The sequence below is a fragment of the Callospermophilus lateralis genome, chromosome 11 (genome assembly GCF_048772815.1).
Source record: "Callospermophilus lateralis isolate mCalLat2 chromosome 11, mCalLat2.hap1, whole genome shotgun sequence".
Lineage (NCBI taxonomy): Eukaryota > Metazoa > Chordata > Mammalia > Rodentia > Sciuridae > Callospermophilus > Callospermophilus lateralis.
In genome coordinates, this window is record NC_135315.1 from 118,423,488 (window position 1) to 118,446,160 (window position 22,673).

General features: G+C 33.0%; 1 protein-coding gene across 1 annotated transcript in view; it reads left to right on the plus strand.

The window, feature by feature from the left end:
* LOC143410781 (EGF-like repeat and discoidin I-like domain-containing protein 3) overlaps positions 1-21,886 on the plus strand; it is a 224,590-nt gene extending 202,704 nt beyond the window's left edge. The window contains exons 5-8 of the mRNA XM_076871505.1: positions 15,632-15,787; positions 16,956-17,100; positions 21,400-21,584; positions 21,794-21,886. Coding sequence (XP_076727620.1) covers positions 15,632-15,787; positions 16,956-17,100; positions 21,400-21,584; positions 21,794-21,886 — 579 coding nt within the window. The remainder of the gene's footprint in view (positions 1-15,631; positions 15,788-16,955; positions 17,101-21,399; positions 21,585-21,793) is intronic.
* Positions 21,887-22,673: the final 787 nt, after the last annotated feature.

The following is a 22,673-nucleotide window of genomic DNA, read 5'->3' on the forward strand; positions in this document are numbered from 1 at the left end:
ACAATGTGAGGTCCCAAAATATGTGCAGTTCCTGAAGTCCTTTTGTTGTGAAAAACTGTGGCTTCAAATTTCAGTATGTTTTGCTCACAAATTTGTTCAAAATGTTAAAACAATTTAGGATATTTTATCTTCCATTTTAATAAAACATAATCAGATATTTAAGTGCAATACCCAAAAAGGTTATATGAATACAATGAAATTATAAATTAATCCTTACTATAGAAATGCATAAGTGGGTGGAAGGATTTTTTTTTTTTTTTGAAAGAGGAGACGGGGAGAGAGAGAGAGAGAGAAAGAGAGAGAGAGAATTTTTTTTTTAATATTTATTTTTCAGTTCTCGGCAGACACAACATCTTTGTTTGTATGTGGTGCTGAGGATCGAACCCGGGCCGCACGCATGGCAGGCGAGCGCACGACCGCTTGAGCCACATCCCCAGCCCTGGAAGGATTTTTTTAAAAAAATTCTTTTTTTACTTCTTTCAGGGAAACTTGAATATAAGCAGCACTGAATCTGTGATGTCAGGTGGCATTTTAAAATATTATGGAATATTATCTCTGTGTTTCTGATATTTGACATAGATGCAGGCAAAGAATTCCTGAGGAGGACATCTACAGCTCAGGAAATAAAAAAAAAGAATCAATAAATAAGATAGCATAAAAATTAAAAAGCTGCGCAGCAAAGGAAACAACAAATTGAAGAGACCATCAACAATATGGGAGAAAATTTTTTCCAGCTACTCCTTCCACAAAAGACCAATATCCTAAATATACAAAGAACTAAAAAAAAAAACCCTCAGCATTTAAAAAGTAACCAAATCAACAAGTGGACAAATTAGTTGAACAGACACTTCTCAGAAATAGAAGTATGCATGAATAATTACATGAAAAAAAACTGTTCCATGGCTTTAGGCATCAGGGAAATGCATGTAAAAATCTACAATGATATTCCACCACTCTCCCGTTATAATGGCAATCATCAAGAATACAAATAAACACTAAGGAAAGGACCTCTTGCACACTGTTGGTTAGAATGTAAATTAGTTTAGTCACTATGAAAATCAGTATGAATAGTCCTCAAGAAGCTTAAAATGGAACTAGCACATAATCCAGCTATGCCATTCTTCAGCATTTATCAAAAAGAATTAAGGTCAGTATACTAAAAAAATACATGCATATACATGTTTATCAGAAAAATTCAGAGTTAACAAGTTGTGGAATCAGTTTAGGTTTCCATTAACAGATTAATGGACTCCCTCTTTCCTCTCCCTTTCAAAGTACTCACTGAAAAGGTGATATATATACACAATGGAACTTTATTCAGTCATAAAGAAGAATGAAATTATGTCATTTGCATGAAAATGGAATGAACTGGAGTCCATAATTTTGAATGATGCAAGTGAGTTAGACAAATGTTATGCTAACGCTCATATGGTAAAGCCCAAAAGGAAGAAAAAAAAAAAGTCAAAATAAAATGTGGTGGGGGTATGCTGTGAAAATTGAAGGGAGACAAGCAAGGTAAAGGAAGGGCATCAGAGAGATGGGTGGAGAAGTACTGTAGAATAAGATCAATCAGATTATGTTTTTATTTTTATGTATGCATGAATATGCCAAATAAGACCCACCATTTGGTATATTTAATGTGTATCAATTAAAAAATTATGCTAAAATTAGATAATCTGGTTATCCCAGTTAATAACATTCCTAGCTATTACCTTTAGGTCTAAATTAAAAATTTAATAATAAGAAGAAATATCCAAGCAGTAGTTTCACCTGTTTATACAAATTTTTAATCAGAAACATAAGTTCTCAAGAAAAACCATGAAGTGTAAGTCCTTTATGCTTTTTTTTTCTGAACTGATACATACAAAGCAATAATGCCATTTAAGTCCTAACATGTATTATCTTACCTTTAATTTTGAGATGCAGTTAAAAGAGTATAGTCATTTAGATTAAAACAATTCCAGAACATAGTGTAGGATGTGAAGTTATTAGTAATAGTTACTGTGTATTTTGTAGATTCCTTCCTCCTATTCAGTCTTCTTCTTTCCCTTTTTGGTTCATTTACTCATATCATAATAATAGAAAATAATATCCTAGAAAACTTGCCACCCTTTGTGGTAGGATATTTTTGCTTTGCAGACTTCTTTTATCTTCAGTGCATAAAAATGAAGAGCATCACAGTTTTCTGGTTCCCAGAAGTACCTTTTAACTTTTTATTAGGAGATATTTGTTTCTGTATTGAAGTTTAATTGATCCCAAGTCAGCATTTAGAACTTCAGGACACTTGTTGCCATTACCAATAATATTTTCACACATGGAAAGGTCTAAAGTATTTTCATAGTAAAACTCAGAAACTGTTCTGTTGATAGATTTTATTTGCATGATAAAAGCAATATATAGAATTAAGAAAAATCAGAGGAGGAGGTAGTGGGTAACACATTCTAGTCAGACTAATAGGATATTGTGTGTTTATTTTTCCTTTCCAATGCACTAAGTGCTGTCCTCTGTCACTTTAACTCGAAAACCACTCAGTGAGAGGGTCCAAGCAAAAGCCCATATTTACAGGAACCCTACAGAGAGATTCCGCTCTCTCCTGCCTGGGCTGACTCTTAGAAGTAATGAACCTCTTCACATCTCTCTTAATATTTTTTACATTGATAAACTTAACATTTTCAAACTCCATTTATTTCTTTTGATGAAATGGTTTGTGATGATTTCTTTTGGTATTCGTCTTTACGTTGTCCACTAAACATCCACTCAAAGGACATGGATTGTTGGCATGGACCCCTGAGCAATTTGACAAGACCAAGTCCCTTAAAGTCTTCCTCTTTCCTCTCTCTTTCAAAGTACTCACTGGCCCTGTACTTGTGCATCAAGGGGATTTATTTTCTTTTGAGTAGCACCAATTATTTATTTCAAAAATATATGCTAGTAAGGTAATCTTATTTTCATTGTTTCTAAGGTGATTTTATTGGGGTTCTCTTTTCTACTCATGCACTTATATGATTTTCTTCTTATTCTTATTTGTTCTCAAAATTTTCTAATTTGTTCTTCATAGTCTATTATGCAGAGAAAATAGTGATGCTTTTCTCCTTTTAGTTCTTCTTTATTTCTCTGAATCTGCTTGTGTTGACAGCCAATATTTCCTTAGTTTTTGCACTGGTCATAGGCGGTAACCAGAAAAAAAAAAAAGAAAATTCAAAATTCAGAGCATATGAACTCAAATCTGTGACTCAGATAATATAACTTATTTATTAGGGTCGTTGATTGTCTTAATATATACTATTCCTCCAAACTTAGCATCCAAACTGAAATATTTAAAGTAGCCACAATTCACACTGAGTTCACATTCTCAAATGACGGAGCATGTGAAGAAGTTCTAACAACAGTGAGAATCAAGAGAGATGAGTATAGTATAGTCGAAAAAACAGATGGAGATTCAGAGGAAACCTATGCCTGGCCAAGACTCTAGAACAACAAACCAAGTACACCCCTGCTGGTCTTTTTTCTGCCTCATGCTATATAGTAAGGGGGTGTTTCACTTTAATTTGAAGTTCTGCGAAATGTAAGGAGTCATAAGAGATGATGGTTTTAATGTTTATGTGTGTGTTCTCTTCCCATCTTTATTCAAAGAGGATAGTTAACTGAACTCATGTTGAAGACTGATCCATGCTTGGGACAGTATAGGGTACGGGCAGCCCCTCTTATCTGGAGTTTCAGAACTAGCGTTTGATAATTAATAAAAACTTTGATTAAAATAAAAAGTATTTAAACTACATGTCATAATTCTTGGATAAACCACACCAACAAATGCATTACTGATGCCTTATTGTTTATTACTTTTCTTAACATATTGGTGAAGTTATTCCAGTGTAGAATCCTTGATGTTAATCATATTCTCAATATTATAGATTGTATTTAGTAATTTGCTGTTTTGAGATTTTTCAGAGAGGTTTTATGTGTCTTCATAAAAAAAAAATCCTCTTCTTTCTTTTTCACATTTTTTTTTTAAATTACAGTTGCTCCCTCCCTTGTCCATAGAGGGTATGTTACAAGACTCTCATTAGATACCTGAAACCATGGACAGTATTGATCCCATGTATCATGATTTGTTCCTATTCAAACATACTTTTGATAAAACTTAATTTACAATTTAGGTGCCATAAGATATTAACAACAATAACAAATAATAAAATGGAGCAGTTACAATAATTATTATAATAAACACTATTTAAGATTCATGAATTATTTATTTCTGGAATTTTCCATTTATGTTTTGAGATTGCAAGTGTCTATGGGTAACCAAAATAATAAATATAAAAATGAATGGAGAGGCTACTGAATATTTAATTAAATTAAATTATCTTGTTAGAATAACAACACGAGATATTAAGATTTAAAAAAAAGAAAAAGAAAACAGGACAGACTGGTAAAAACAGAACTAACTCTTGGTAGTGGACAGTTTAGCTGGCAAGAACAAAGGAGAGTGGACCTGGCCAAGAATACTCCAGTGTGTGGAAAAGTGGAGAGCACCAGGGTTTGGGGGTGCAACAGATTTCTAACAGAACAGTGAAATTTGATTCTTTGTAATTTTTTGACAACTTTTTTGGGAGGGTTGGCCCAGGGTTGTTCAACCACAGAGCCAAATTCCCCAGACCTTTTTATATTTTTATTTTTATTTTGAGGCAGAATCTTGCTAAATTTGCCTAGGGCCTCACTAAATTGCTAAGGTTAACCTTGAATTTGCAATCTTCCTGCCTCAGCCTCCAGAATTGTTGGGATTACTGTTGTGTAGCACTGTGCCTAAATCCTAACTTATCATTTTAAGTGGAAACTTTATAATTTTTTTAACCCCTGAAGTAGCTTATTTGCAATCTGAGTCATAAGGGGTCCCATTTACAATTGGCTTGGAAGCGCAAGTGTTTTCTCACATCATACAAAACAAATGATTGCCTTTTTTTTTTTTTTTTTTTGCCTGAGGTGTGTTCGCATTGCCAGCTGCTAAACAAAGGCACCCACTAGGGTTGTTTTCATGCTGACTGGTGAAAACATGTATTTGAGGTAGAAAAACTTTTTCCTATTCTAATGCTCAACACAACACTCCATCTCCTGTTTTTTTGATATGTATGGTGATTTCTTCCCACTGGAGACACCAACTGGGTCTTCTATAATTTAACTAAATTCTCATGCTAACCTGAGTCATGTGGCCACAAGTTAAATGCTGTCAAAACCTCTTCAGACACCAACTGCAAGCAATAAATTGTACTGTTACCTGGCTATAAATCAAGGTTTCCACTACCCCTCCTTGGTTTTGATTAACTTAATAAGAAGGCTCACAGAACTCAATGAGACACTCATGTTTATCAGTTTGTTATAAAGGATATTAAAAAAGGATACAGATGTGTAGCCAGATGAAGAGACGATTTGGGTGAGGTATGAGAGAAGGGGCTTGAAGCTTCCTTGCTCTCTCTGGTGCACCACTGTCCAGGACCTTCAGCAACCTGTAACCTGTCCTTTGAGGTTTCTTTGGAGGCTTCATTATACAAACGTAATTGATTACATCACAGGCCATTGGTGGTCAACTCAATCTTCAGCTCCTCCCTGAACGTTGGAAAGTGGTGCAGAAAGTTCCAAACCTCTAATCACATTTAATTGGTTTCCCTGGCAACTAGCTCTCATCCTAAGGCTAGCAGGAGCCCACCAAGAATACCTTAGGACAAAAGACTCAGGAAATTATAAGGGTTTTAGGAATTTTGTGTCAGATGCTCCTATCACTGAAGAAATTACAGAGGTATTTAGAGCTTTTGTCCGTGTCAAAAACCAAAGGTGAGAACAAAAGATTCTCTTAACCAACCTTTTCTTTTTTTTTTCTTTTTTTCTTTTATTTTTTTTATTGATTGTTCAAAACATTATAAAGCTCTTGACATATAATATTTCATACATAAGATTCAAAATGGTTATGAACTCCCAATTAACCACCCTTTTCTACAAGGGTTTTGGGTCATAGGAATCAAGTGTGTGTGTGTGTGTGTGTGTGTGTTGTGGGTTGTGTACTTTTTCTATATCAAGATGGAAGTATCCTGAATGATAATGATTTATAATTTTAGGTGTTTTAATTATGCAAAATTTTTAAAAACATTCATATAAAAACAATATTTTAACTCAACAGAAAGACCTGGTGTCCAAGTGGAATATTTATTTACTGATCTAAAGGTAGTTAACAGTTTGTTTTTTTCTATCCTTATGCAATGTACTCTTCTTTTAGGTTAAACATTGATGATATGTGTATATCTTACTTACAGTAATAGCAAATTGCCTGTTATATTTTTGGTAATTCTAATGATGGAACATATACTAAAACTCATCCTATCTTGAAGATTATTGTATTACTTTATCTGATACTTTATTATGTATGGGGTAATACACAACCTCAAACTTAAAAAAGAAACATTAATACTTTAAAAAAATCTCCATTTCCTGGCATTTAGTAGTCTATTTAAACAAATTGCCTGGATTTTGTACATATTTTAAAAATATATTCATATGCATCATGATTGCTATGGAGTTACAATTATTATATGAATACTATATAGTTGCATAATGCTCTAATGTAACATTCTATTTAAATTCATATTTTTTTAAAGAAATAGTAGCTTACAAAATACTTTTTATGAAGAAAAGAAGCAAATAACCACTGAGTGTTTGATTATAACTTGACTTTCCTCCAAAGAATAAATTCTGAATCAGGCATTTCTTTTCCTTTCTTATTGGTCTTCAACTGACAGTGATTCCTGGAATTTCTTGAAAAAGAAATACTTCTCTTTCAATTCCTAAGTATTAAAAAATTTAAAAACCCGAATTTAAAAACCTTTTCCATATAAAATTAGAAAGTATAGTTTCATTTTACATATTATTTCTGTGTGTGTGTGTGTGTGTGTGTGTGTGTGTGTGTATGTATTTTGGTTAATTATTTATTTCAGCTCTGGGGAATGAACCCAGGGTGCTCGACTACTTAGCAACAACTCAGTCTATTTAGCATTTTCTAAAAAACTTTGATACAGCAGCTTCCTAAATTGCCTTGGCTGCCCTTGAATTTGCAATCCTCCTGCCTCTGCTTCCCAAGTGCCTGCGATTACAGGTGTGTAGCACCACACACAGATATTGGAATTATTTGTAGTCACACCAACTACCTGTCAGACATACACTTAACTGTACTGAATATATCCCAACTTTCAGCAACAATGTCAAGTTAGAGAAAAACAGAACTATTCATAAAATTAGTTACTTATTTCACTTTTTTCCTAAATTTGAATGAATAATTTTATGTTAGTATGTAAGTATTTTTGAAATGCTTATGTACAATATCTGATATCAGTGAACAAGGCTAGGAAATTTCTTTTGTAGGTAGGTACCTGTACTTGCATCGGAGGGCCATATTAAGTCATTATCCTTAAGAATAGAGTTCTAAATGAGAGGAACTAAAGACTCCTCCTCCCACCCCTTAGCATATCATGTGCCAGCACTGACCTGAGGATGCACCTCTTTATTTCGAGGCACATAATTATTATCAGTCTGAGCAAGATATCTTCCCATTGAATATGAAATTGTTACCTGTTCCCAACTTTCTTCCCACTCCTCTAACCTTTATAGGAAACCAGTCTAGCACAGTTGACCTGTGACCTTTTATTTCACCTTCCCTGTGTTTATGTGGACTAGCAAATTATTGGAAAACACATGATTTTATATTTCAATATGTTTTAAAATGCACATGTGTGCCATTGTGTGCATTTCATTCTACACTTTTTCACATATTCTTATGTTTTTTAGATATCCAAATGTAAGTTCAGGCCAAGATTTCATGTCTTTTTTTCTTTAAAGAGAGAGGGGGAGAGAGAGAGAGAGAGAGAATTTTAATATTTATTTTTTAGTTATCGGCAGACACAACATCTTTGTTTTTTTGTATGTGGTGCTGAGGATCGAACCTGGGCCGCGAGCATGCCAGGCGAGCGTGCTACCACTTGAGCCACATCCCCAGCCCCAAGATGTCATGTCTTTAGAGAATATTGGTTCTTGTGCAAGAGCTCTAAAATATATACATGCACACACACACACACACACTCACACACACACACACACACATGCCATGCACACAAAACCATTCTATATTTTAATTCTCTCTTTCTCTGGGGATAATCTACTTATTCTGTTCCTTTTTGCAAATATAAAATATATTTTCAAATAATTATGTGTATGCATTTCTCTATAAACATCTATGCAAAAATTTTTTGAGAAGAAATGCCCAGAAATGAGAATGCTTAATTTTGTTAATAACTAACAGATGGGAATGACTGTACCAGTTTATACTCCCACCATCAACAGCAGAATATTTTACCAGTACTTGATATTGTCTGATATTTTTGTTTTGTCATTCTATTGACTATATGTTAGTATCTCCTTATAATTTATAGTGATTACCATTTAATTTTCTCTGACTTAATTTTTAATATCCTTTCTTTTTACTCCATTTTTAAAAATTGATTTTCTCAAAAGTTAGGTGTGTGGGTAAGTATATGCATGTGTGTGTGTGTGTGAATAATTTACAAAATAATAACCCTTTTACATTTCATATCAGTAGTTCTCAATTAAAACTACAGTTTGCAAAGGTAGGGGGTCCCAAGGACCCACTCAAGAGGTTCACAAATCATTGCTATTTCCATAATATTTCTAAGGCTGTTTTTGCCATTTTCACTGTGCTAACATTTGTACTGATGCCATCAGCAATGATGAATAAAACTGCTTATGTCTTAGTATCTGAATGGTGGCACCAAACCATACTAGTTATTGAATTGTGTCTATCATGTCCATGTGGGAGTGAAGAAAAGAATACCCAATTTGTTTAAGAATGCCCTTGATGAAGCAGTAATGATAGTTAATGTTATTAAATGCCAGTCCTTATTAGGTCTTTCATATTCTGTGTGATGAAAGGGGAATTATGCATAAAGCACTTCTGCTGAGTGTGTGATGATCATCTTCAGGAAAAGCTATTGCAACATTGTGTGAACTTTACTATGAAAGCCCCCTCTTCCTTTTTGCAGCATCATGTGTATTTCAAAGAGTAAATGACAGGGGCTGGATTGTGGCTTAGTGGTAGAGCACTTGTGTAGCATGTGTGAGGCACTGGGTTCTATTCTCAGCACCACATAAAAATAAATAAATAAATAAAGGCATTAAATAATTAAGAAACAAACTTTTCAAGTTTTGGTATGGTAACAAAGAATATCCATATTTATCTAGAAATAATATTAAAACACCCATACTTTTCCTGCTACAAATCTGTGTAAAGTTAGATTCTTTTCAGCAAATAAAAGTGTATTCACTACAGAATTAAACATGAGAACCTGCCTTTTCCTAAACCATATATGAATGAGATGTGCAGAAATGTAAAAAATAGCCTTTCCTTCTCAGTAAGTTTTTGTTTTCTAACAATAGAATTTTATAGAAGTTGGCTGTATATGATAACTTTTAATTGGTTTATTATTTTGAAATGGATTAATAAATATTTCTAAAATTTATTAGTTTCAATTTCTAAATCAGAAAACATTTATATATATCATGTGAATATATAATACCTATGGTAAATATCTCACAATATCATGTATGTATACATATTTGCTCTGGGGACTTTTAATAATTTTTCAGAAGGGAAGGAGTTCTGTGTCCAAAGTTTAAGAAAAATGATTTCCTAAATAATAAGCCCATGCCAATTTTTGATGTTGCAAATACCTTCCCCCAGGAGTTACTGTCCTATAAACTTGACCTGTGATGTTCTTGGTCAAGTAGGGAATCTTATTATTTCAATTTTAGGGAAGTATATGAAACACTGTCCTGCACTGTAGTCTCATTGCTCTTATTGGTGTGCTAGGATCTATTGGTCTCTTTCTTCCATCCCTTCCTCACTCTCTCCCTGCATTGTTCTTGCTCTTGTGTTTCATAACTGAATAATATCTATTTTCTGGACTTTCCCATATTGCAATGACTTACATCTCTATTAATAACATTGTAAATTGTTTTAAATTGTGTTGTATTACATGAAGTGTTACAGAACCAACTGGGAACCTGTGCCAACTTAGGTAGCTATGATTATACTTGTAGGTTGCATTCCTACAATAGAGTTGCAGAGTTAAAGAGAATGCATGCTTTTCGTTTTGCTTCATGTAACCAAATGTGCTTCCTAATGACTGTGTCATTTATACTGTCAGAAAAATTCATTAAGTGCACTTGTTTATCTACATTCTTGCTAACACTGGGTAATCAAACTTTCTAATCTTTTCTTTGGATAGATGAATTATAATATTTATCATAATTCAATTCAGATTCAATAGATTAAATTTAACTTATATTATGAAGGAGATCATGTTTCTTTCATGTGTATATGTATTTCATTTAATGTCACCTAATGAAATTCTTTGCCCATTACCTTATTGAGTTATTTTTGTTTCATCTATTGAAATATAAAGTTACTAATTTACTGAATTAATCAATTCTTTGTTATGATTTATGAAAGATTAATCCTCATTATTACTTGTATATTGATTTTATTTAGCTTTTATCTTGAAGGAATTTTTTAATTTAATGTAACAACATTTTTAAATTTTGTGTCATGAATAGAAAACCATTTTTACCTTAGAGATTTAAAATCCCATATTTTCCTCTGATAATTTTGTGGTTTCTTTATTTTCATTTTTTTCCACCTAAGTGTTCAATTTAACTGGAATTTATTCTGGGACCAGGGAACAGATATTATCTAAATTTTGTTTAAGACATCTACCTATTTCTCCCAACCCAGATGTTTAATACTCTTTATTTTCTACATTGATTTTAAAGTCACTTATTTAATATATAAAATTTCTTTACATTTTGTGATCTATTTATTGACTTTCTCTTCTGTTCATCTATCTCTACATACGTCAATATTCCACTATTTTAATTATTTATATTATTTTGTCAGTTGTTACTTGCTGGAATACATTATATTTTAATCTATATTAAGCCAAATTGCAGAACTTTAACTCCTGATATAAATTGTTCTATCATCTGCCAATATGGACAATTTCAGTATCATCTTCTTTCTTTCTGGAAAAGGTCCTCTATGCTGTCTTGCTGCTCCCTGGTTTGTTCTCCAGCTATGTCTTTTTGCTCTTTTGCTGCTAAACTACCTCATAAGAAGCTTTATTTAAGCAACCATATTTTTCATTCTTAATATCTTCAGTTAGTTCTCATTTATATAATTGTTCTTCTCTTATGCTTCAAAATCTTTTTTTTTTCTTTTTAAGAATTTATTATGTTGTTTGTTGTTTTAAGGTTTTAACCTGGCAGATCCATTAAATTAGGCTTTCCTAGGGTTAGTCCTGTGTTGTTGTTGTTGTTTTCCCCCTTTTGATCATGGGACTTGCGTTCTTCCAGGAGTTTGATATTGATGTCTTGGCTAGTGGTATACCTAAAACGGAGGTAAAACTCATACCCTAGCTTGAGCTACTGCAGGTAGATTATTTGGCATTGAGAGTTCTCACAGCCAAACTAGATTCTACAGGTAGTCCTGTACACAGCTAGAAGTTACAAGAACCTCTATCACTGTTTCACCTCCCAGGTCCATAAAGTAAGGATGTGGGATGAAAAGGGTAGAACTAGTGGATCTCCTGGTAACTACAGGCTTCCATTCCAGCCTGGCTCCATGTTTTACCACTTTTCATACTGTTTGCAACTGAGTACAGCCCAGATAGGCAAAGTGAGAATGAGAAAAAGTGCATCTAGGAAATTCTCAAGTCTAATTTCCATGATCAACCTTTAGAGTTTGCCTTCATAGACTCCAAATACACTGATGTGCACTGGGGATCTAAAGAGCCCCTGTTACATGAAATGTTTCTCATAATTTGGGGTGTGTGTGTGTATGTGTGTGTGTGTGTACTCACATGCATGTGTGTGGTACACTTCAATAAAGCCCAAAAGCTTCTCAGCAACTTCTTGTATTGGAGTGTCCTTAGTGCCAGGATTCTTGGGAGCAGGCACACTGGTCCATGTTACTTGCTATTTGGTCATGAACCTATTAGTTTTCCCTTCTCTTAACTATTTTTAAGATAATGGTCAGATTTATACACATACTTGATTACTGTAGCCCTATATAACCATAATGAATATCAGTATGTAGCTCTGGAATTTTTTTTTACAAATTTCTGTTTATATCATTATTATGATTATAAAACCTTATGGATAAACCTTTCCAGAATGTTTCTTTTCACTACAAATAAAAAAACACGGCCTTGGAGGCTAAAGCAGGAGGATCACAAATTCAAAGCCAGCCTCTGCAACTTAATGAGACCTTGTCTCAAAAATAAATAAATATAAAGGGTTAGGTATGTGGCTCAGTGGTAAAGAACCACTGGAATCACTGCTTGATTAATTAAAACAACAATAACAACATGCTGAACATCAAACCAAAAATTGAATGTTCTAAGAGTTTGGGGGAAGGCAGATACTGTTAAATTTTTCCATGTGTATATCATATAATCTTCACATATAATAATTTTATTAAAACCTTCTTATGAGGAAATTAAACTTCAAGAGGTATAGGCAAATTGACCAAGATTACTTGGGTAGGAAGTGCCAAAACCGATCGGAAATACCCAGTCCTTTCTGTTTCTGCCTGGCCTAAGCAAAGGTTTAAGGCATGCTAGATCTAAATGATTCTTCTTCATATCCATAAAGGGATAAAAAATATTTTAGGAATCATTTTAAGGTTACATAGTGTACCTACCATCCAGTATAACAATAATTTCTTTGAAATGAGGTATATAAGTGAAAGTATTTTATTTTATATCCAAGATCCATCCACTGAGTAATATAGGCATTTCCAGTGCAGTTTCCAGTAAACCTTTAACATAGTGTCTCATACAGTTCAGTTAAGTAGACTAAACCTAAGATTACCTTTAGCCATTGTTATTTTGTGAGCAATCAAAAATGATGTTGGAATATAACGAAAGGAGATCACTTACAGGAGGTGGTTGAAGTGGAGATGTTTCTAAAATCATGTTATAACCTTCCTCTAAGGCCTAGTTTATTTTTTACAGCAACTTAGATTTCTGACATTAAACTTAAGTATGATTATGAAGGTGAAATTCTATCCTCTTTATATTAAATTCTTTATTATCCAGGCTTAATGGTGCTGGATGCATAAGAAGTCAATAGTCCAAAACCTAGTAATTACTAAAACTTAGTGATCCCAAAATCTGTATTTTGTGAATCAATTTTTTGTTTTTATTTTGTGTTTAATGAAAATAGTGCTGATATTTAATTACAAATTCTTAAAGTAGAGACAACTCAAATTGGGTAATGCTTTACTACCTGAAGTTTCTAAAATGTGTACTTGGTACTTCTAAGTATTAGAGCAAATATGAATCTTTTAAGATATAATTTCTAATGACATAGAGAAAAACATGAAATCAGGTTTTGATTTTTTATTGTTATATTTTTACAATCTAAGCTTTAGAAAATTAGTGTATAGCTGATCATCCAAAATCTAGCAAAGATAATTTGGCTGTCTACAAGTGGTATAAACAAGATAATTGAAATGAGATAAAAGATAATTGAAAAAGGAATGTTCAGCAATGTGAAATGTGGAACTTGGCTTCCAAAATAGGAGGAAATGTGATTCAGAGTGCCCATTGCTTGTGTTGTACATATTGGGAAGGTTTAGGTTCTGAAGAGTCTCAGATTAAAAAGAAAAATAACATCACTCATTAGACACTGAGAGAATGTTGCTCTTCCATAGCAACGTGCTACTTTACCTAACTCACTAAAACAAGTGTCTCTCAGAGGTTCCCTTTTCCAAATTTCACACATAAAACTCCAAAATCAGCTGTTAGCTGAGATAAATGCAAATAAATATTAAATTAGTAATGTATACCTTAATGAAGAATATACTCTTTTTGAGCTTCCGAAAAAGAATGGGACTTAAAATATATTCATGTCTATAAACATTTTGATATCTGAACATTGAAGTGAGAAAATTGAACCTGAGTATCTGAGTCAATGCACACAGCATTTTTGGAGGAAAAAAGAGACAAATACCCAGAATTTTAAATATGAAATCTCTGTTTTAAAAGGTTGTTTATAAGATCTGTGTTGAAAGCATGAATCGAGTAAACTCAGCTTAGCAGTTGAGAGGCTGGGACTCTAACTCATCATGATCAGACTTTGTCCAAGAGTAGAACTGAAAACTTCCTTGTGAACAGCAGTTGGGAAGAACCTCAAGACATCTAGAAGGAGAAGGTGGGGCTTTAGAACACTCAGAAACAGTGACTAGAGAGAGACTGTCTAATCATGTGCATTCATATGCTGATTCTTGAAGTCAGATCATGGAGTGGAAAACCTTGGTCACTTACATGAACCTAAGGATTTTCCTTTTTTTAAATTTTTTCTTTCTCAGAAAATAGTCTCTGAATTATTAAAAATACAGTGTAAACTACTGAAATTTTCCTGGTTTATGTTGGTCAAAAGGGATGCTTCATAAAAATTTATCAGTGGGCTGGGGATGTGGCTCAAGCGGTAGCATGCTCGCCTGGCATGCATGCGGCCCGGATTCGATCCTCAGCACCACATACAAACAAAGATGTTGTGTCCCCTGAGAACTGAAAACTAAATATTAAAAAATTCTCTCTCTCTCTCTCTCTCTCTCTCTCTCTCTAAAAAAAAAGAATTTATCAAGAATATTAAAACAGGACTGTTTTACTGTTTACATTTTAGAATGTATAAATGCACTCTAAAGTGAATGAAACAAAATTTGATGTTTACTCTATGTAAATAAAATATTTTGCATTATATTATTTAATTATTTTATTTTAACTATCAGAAAGAGATCCTTATTTAAATATTAAAAGAACATTAACATTTTTATTAGTTACTTATTTCTCCTGCTGTAAACTGTTAAAAATTGACTTGGAATGGATAGAAAATGCCAATTAGGAAGTCTCCATATAATAAAATTAAGAAAAAAGCAAGTATTTGATGAAAAATCGTAGTTCCCTCATGACCATTTGTACAACCCACAACAGATTTACCCTGTAGCAATGCAAAGGCCAAAGATACTTGGGTTTGGTTTCATCATCATTATTTCTTTTACCTTTCCTTATTCTAGTACTCAAAGATCTTAGTGAGATTTGAATGTTTTATTTTAAATGAATATTTCTCGAAACTTAAGACAGTTGAGACACTTTAGCAGTAATGATTCTGATATTTTGACAAGAAAATATTCCCATTTTTCAGTTTGCTAAGACACACCTGCACATTAGAACCAACCAAAAGTTTTCTATCTTTTATTTATGGGCACATTATACTTTTTGAAGCCTGCTCACATGCATTGTTTTGCTTTTTAAAAAAATATTATTCCATTATAGAAAGCAATTATGAAGTTAAACTTAATATGTGCCTATTTTATATGTTTATCTGAAAAAAATTAAGATAAATATTAGTTTTTCATAAGTTTATAAATCTATACGGATAAATAAAAATGTTCCATTCCCAAAATATGAATAGCCTGGAAGCAATGAGATTATTGTTGACTTTTTTGTTTCCTCAGATAAATTTGCAAAGAAAAATGAGAGTTACTGGTGTGATTACCCAAGGGGCCAAGAGGATTGGGAGCCCAGAGTATATAAAATCCTACAAAATTGCCTACAGTAATGATGGAAAGACTTGGACAATGTACAAAGTGAAAGGCTCCAATGAAGACATGGTAAGACTGACTCCTTAACCCACATAAGTAAAATTAAAATGCTATTTTCTATCACTGATGATTATATCACAAATGAGCCTTCAGGAGAAGCCTATGTTGAAAATGTTTCTGGTGATTTTTGCTTTTAATTAGGCTAGTGAAGTGAAAAGAGCAGGAGTTTCTCCAAGTTATAAACTTACAAAGTTGTTATTTAAGATGTTCTTAGATTTTAACTAGAGTTCCAACCAATACTTTTTGCAAAATTAGCAAAGCTTTTACTTTCCCAGAAGTCAACTTTCAATTTCATTATTACTGATTTTACAGACAGTATGCATCTTTAATCAAATAACTGTGGATCAAATCTACTACTTTAAAAATATTCTACAGGAAATGGATATAATATGCAATATAATATGATATTCAGAATTTTGAAATTAATTGTTTCTCAAAAATTTTAAAATTAGAGATATCAGAACTGCAAATCATCCCATTTTAAAATCATGCATTAGATTAAAATCTAAGAAATTTTTTGAAATTTTTTTAAAGTTACGCTCTCAAGTGAATTTAAATAAGATTTTCTGTTTGCCAGGTTATATAAAATGTATACTAAAAAAATGAGATATAAAGGAATTACTTGATTTTTAAAAGGAAAGTAGCTTTTACTGGAGAATACATATAAGGAATTGTCAGCCTCTTTGCCGTGATCTGGGACTTGTTGATAAAGGTAATCTTTATTAGTCAAACCCTAAGCATCATAAATCTGATTATAGCACTAGAAAGACAAAGTAATCAGGAAGCACTACTGGAAACTAGTCTTTACTCCAAAAAAAATGTACTGAGTTGCAAAATGAACAGACAGACCCAGATTAAGTTGAATTATTGAAGGTGCCATTTCTCAAAAAAGAGAGAAGTAGTCTCCCAGTTCTAAGGGCTGGCCTTAATATTGATAAGACCATCCTAAGAAAGTATGCCATAGGCCACAGTGGTTTATAGCTTTAATTAGTTTTTTATCTATGGGTTTTATATTCACTACTGATGGTAAGGTACTTCTTAAATGCTCCAGGCCCAAAAATATTTAATATAATCTTTTAAGAATTATGTGCAATGAGGGTAAAGGTCAGCATATGAAAATAAGTAAAGAAGCTACTGCATTTAATAAGTTAAAATTCTGTATTATGTCTTTGCCCAGGTGTTCCGTGGAAATGTTGATAACAACACACCCTATGCTAACTCGTTCACACCCCCCATAAAAGCTCAGTATGTAAGACTCTATCCCCAAGTTTGTCGAAGGCACTGCACTCTGCGAATGGAACTTCTTGGCTGTGAACTATCTGGTGAGTCTCATATTGTCTCTTTCTGTACAGTCTTTAAAGAAAATAAAAAGCACATTTGTATGTAGTCTGCTACTAACCTATAGCTTTCCAAATACCCATGGAAATTAATTTCTGCTTCAAAATGTCCAGGGCATGTTTCAATCAGCTTGCCACTTATGCATAAAATAAACAAGTTCAAAAGCATGTTACAGAATAGAATTAGTATAGAAATAGTAATGTATTTTGTGGAGTGGCCAAATAAAGTACAAATAATCCTCATGGGAAACTTGTCAAATTTGGATGTATCTCATTGTTTTGGGTAGAAACGGTGATTTATGTTTTGTGACAGGAGTTCAGCATAAAATGGAATCTGTCTGACCTCATAAATTGCAGTTAAGTATACGATATATGGTAGAGGAAAGTAAGCTTTGTCGTTGTCTACCTACCATAAGAACTTGGTGCTTTTTTCTTCTTTTAGATTTTATGAAACATGTAAATTTATCATTCCTCCCTAGGGAACAGTACTTCAATACCAAGATTGCTACTATAAATTTATTCTGGGATCATTCTTAGGTAGCAACCTGATTATTGTACAAATAGTGGTTATCCAGCTCGAGAATAATCTATCAAAGGACTCAGAGTTAAGTAATTCTTGTCCTCTGGGAACATCAATACTAGACGTAAAGATGAAGACTTAATGCGTAGATCTCACAGTGGTCCTATTTCATTATAGATAGATTCTGAACAAAATATAAAATCTTCTAGAGGTATTTCACTGTTATATATTTTTAGTGGTTGTTCTTATGTTTCTAGCCTCAAACTTTTCCCATCTTTGCCACAGAAGCACCAAATTATTTTGTTCAAGCAACTGAGAAGAAAATTCGAAGTTCTTGTGTGTTCACTTCTTAGCATAACCTCAAAAATATGGAAAAATATTTATCAACTTAAAACAATACCTTTTGAGAAAATAGGAAATTAAGTCCTTGGAAAGAGACAACTGTGTGGTTTGATTGATCTATTAAAGTGCATACTTTATATCCATTTCACTTTTTAGTCTTATTTGTGATACCAGAAAGGGAATGTTTTTATTTTATCTTGAGATGACATCTCTATAAGTTTCCCAGGATGATGTCAAACTCACAATCTTCCTGCTTCAGCCTCCTCGGTAGCTGGGATTACAGGAGTAAGCCACCACTCCAGGCTAGGGAATAATTATTAAACAAATAAAAAGCAGCACTAAAATGTGAACAATTTTTAATTAGCCCATTGCATTTAAAGAAATTAGATTGATTAGTCTAGATGAGTGAATCTATTTTAAAAATTACATTTCATATTCTGTATCTGCATATTTTATGAAGCAACCAATACACAGCTTTAGTGCAATTAATTATTCTAACAGATTTTTTTTCTTATTTGGTAATTTCAGTCAGTTTATTGGCTGTCAGTAAATCTTTGAATCATTGCTGTGTAGTGTTTGTGTTGCATGTCACTATATCACCAGAGGCCAGTGCCATCCCTAAGCCATTCATCATAAAGTAATCAGGGGGAAGCCTCAATATGATGAGGTTCACTATAAGCCCTGTGATTTTTAGTTGCTCAACATCACCTTCCCCAATTTTTCAGTCTTCTGATTCATGAGGATCAGTCTCTAGTACATGGCATGGATACATCCTTAAGGTGTAAATATATTTTACTTTCAAGTTTGACAAGAGGTTACACCTGACACTTTACAGATTTTGTTTTCTGAAATAGAAGTAATGCTCTACTTTCCAACTCTTCAAATTGATTTTTAACTTGCATGCAGAGAATAATACCTCGCAGTAGTTGTTTTTAAAAACTAGAGCATTTTACTATAGAAATAACCAGTTTCTGTGTTAATACCTTAATTTGCTCAGCTGCTGTTCACACTGGCAAAAGAGTTAATTATTTTTATATGCATGAAAATAATACAAAATGGGAATTTGTGATAGAGGGTATATTGGCAGAGAAGTTAGCTGCAATACTTGGAAACATACACATAAAAACCCAAACTATTTTCGTTAGTGGAATGCAATGCTGTAAATTCCTTTTGTTGTTGTTGTTGTTTTTTGCTTTTTTGCAATAAATTGTCATACAACCTTTAACCGTGTCAAGAAGATCAGTAGTTAATCTCTTTGTAGACCCTTGAAAATAACAACTTTTAAATTATCTGAAAGAGATATGACTTATGTGTTTGGAATAAAATAGACCAGACCATAATTATAGGAATGAAACTCAACTACTTATTCTTTAAGCAAATAATTACTCAGCATTTCAGCCTGGCTAAGAACTATACAATATAATGAGTATGAATTTAATTTTATGACTAAGAAGAATTAGTCAAAGGCATTCTTTTTCTATATAATCCCTAAATTGGTATTCTATATAACAGAAGGGGAGAAAACAACTACTTTTCTTTTCCCTTGTATCTATGACAACTAACATTTTACAAAGACTTAGAAAATAGTGGTGGGGTGGGGGCGTGCATAGAAATCTAACCAAAATCTTTATAGCAGACAATGCAAATTACTTTAGAACTAGATAAGCATTATGCCAACAGGGGTATTAAGACTTTATAAAAATTTTGAGAGTTGTTATGATATTTTTCTCACTCAAATTTTGCTTTTAGTTATTAGTGCTATCTTTACCATAGGACTCAGGATGTATTCCTCCTCAGCAAGACTCCTGTAAAGATAACAACCCTCCATGCCATTTTTTGTCATGGTGGGGAAGGATAGGCCATTCCTAGGCAGTGGAGGTCAAGACGAAATTGGAGGAGACCCAAGGAAGACAAGTGACCTAGATTGACCAAGACAGAAGACAGTTGGTTGTGCTTAAGAATTATCAATGAAGAATTCTAAACCAATCTCTCAGCACCTAGACATAAAATGGCCTAGTTCTAGCAACTTCAGTCAGTCACAGGATCATCATTAGTACTCATTAATAAACTGATATTTGGAGACTTTTAACATTGTTTTTTGTTGGAATAAGTTTTATGGAAATAGTAAAAATAGCCAACCCTTACTAAATGCTAAGTGTGCCAGTAATGGTTATAAGTTTCATGTTTATTAACTAATTTCTTAGAACACTTCTTGATGTAGTTTCTATTATTATCACCATTTTATAGATGACAAAACTGAAAGCGACTAAATAATAAAAATACAAGACCACACAGCCAATAACTGGGGGACAGTAGAATATACGAAGAAGGTATCAGATTGAATAAGTCAGTTCTTTTATCTTTGCTTCCTTGGTCAAACTTACTTTGTGAATATCTTGGCTAAAATATATCAATTTGACTTAAGAAAGCCTCAGTCACTAGATAAAGATGATTGAATCATGCTTCCTATTACAAACTCTGTTAATAAAATTTTGTCAGTCATAGTTTGAGATTGGGAAATTATGTATGTGTGTGTATATATATATATATATATATATATATATATACACACATATATGTATATACACAAAAACATTCTTAATTGGTGGAGAAACATAAATTTTGTACCATATCAATCTGGAAAATGTGGTAGATTTGAGAATCTTCCAAGAATATTCTAACAGTAAAATTTATTGGGTATGATTGAAATGTTAGCACTTATAAAAAGATGTGTCTAGTAATGGCTTTTTCTAGAATTTGCTTATCTTCTTTTGTTATCTCATTTACTAGTTTATATTCCATATTGTACAAGCTAAACATTGAGTAAACATGAGTTTCCTGTCTTGGGGTAGAAACCATATTGGTACAGTAAGAATCAGTGGTGACAATTAGGAAATATTTCTTAGACAACAAAATGCTGTCCAGTTCAGAATATAACAGTAGAACAGTTTGTGGAAATGATTTTGTACTGGGGGAATTTTCATTTGCAGTATTATGAAAACAAATAAAAGAAAACCGAATATACTTTATGAGAAAATGTCCCATTTTTAAAGACACAATGAAACTGTTGAAAACCAGGGAACAGTCACAAGGCTTCCAGTAATGAGATAGGAGAGAGCATTTCAGCATTGTTTTCATTTTGCAAAATCATCTATCACACAAAAGTAGTTCAAATTGTCTGTCTTATTTCCAATTTTTCCAAAATATATTCAGACAAAATAGCCTGAATTGGCTATCTTGTTTTTCTATTTTGTTCTAGATTTGTTTCTGATTATGGCCCATTTTTTTTAATTTAGATGCTCTCTCTTTGGAGGAATGAATAGCATTATGTTTAATCTTCTCTTGCCTATCGAAAATGAGTGCAGAAAAGCTACAGGATAACAAATAATTTTTCTCACAGAGCCTTTATCATTTTCTTTCAGGCTGTTCTGAGCCTCTGGGGATGAAATCAGGACACATACAAGACTATCAGATCACTGCCTCCAGCATCTTCAGAATGCTCAACATGGACATGTTCACTTGGGAACCCAGGAAAGCTCGGCTGGACAAGCAAGGCAAAGTGAATGCCTGGACCTCTGGCCACAATGACCAGTCACAATGGTTACAGGTAACATTTTTAAGTTGTTTCACCACCTATGATTCACTGCCTTACAAGATTTGCTGTTGGTTAGGTGACTATTGAAGTCATCACATTCACACAATTTTAAGTTGCCTTTGTTTGACTTTGGCTTACCTAAATTGGTAAAACAAAAATTCCTTATAAAGTCATGTCCCTGGACCATTTTCACTCTGGTGTTGACTTATGGATGCTATCAGGTTGATATTGCAGACTGTAGCAGATGGCAGAGCTTCTGCATTAACTTGAATCTTTTTGAATGCTTTGTGTTAACACTGATTTTGAAAGTTTGATGGCAGGAATCCAAAGGACATTGAAATCATGTCACTGACATGCAGTAGTCTCATAGTATCACTACTCATGACATATTAGCTTTTTACCTGTGACTGCTAGGCAGTGGAGCAATTTTATTATACTCACCTGACAGAACTTGCTTATAGAAGGAAAGCATAGATTCCACAGTCATTCTATCATTTGCACATGACATAAGTTGACAGTGCTTTTTAAAACAACCTTGAAATGCACTCATTTGTGGAGTAATTTTAAGTGTGCATGGAATTTTTTAATGTCTTCTGTGGCAAAGAGAGAGAGATCAATTTTATAATCACTTTTCTTGCTAGAACTGAGTTCAAATCTTATTTATTGTTATGCAATATGCATGAGTTCAAAATTTGTGATAATTATTGTATGCCTGGAAATTGTTAAATTTTTAAAAATAGCAAATACTACCCTTCTAAAAGTCTTTGCCAAATCTGAAACTAATTTAATCAGGCCACTTGAAATTTGCAATAGTCCCTTTTCAAGTCTTTTTACTTGGTTTTACTTTTTTTTAAGTGGAACAAGAAATATTCACTGTTTCCTTTCTTTCTCTTTATATTCTTCATGGATTTTTATTTATCTGCACTTATATCAAACCCTTATGTTAGCTATCACACATTGTGTATTATTATGCATTTATAACTGTTTTGAAAGTAGGAAGTATTCTTTGTCTTTCCAGCACCCAACCTGATATCTTTGTCTTGCATGTCACAGTGTTTATTAAATTAAGTCATTTGCTTCACAAATGTTTATTCATGATGC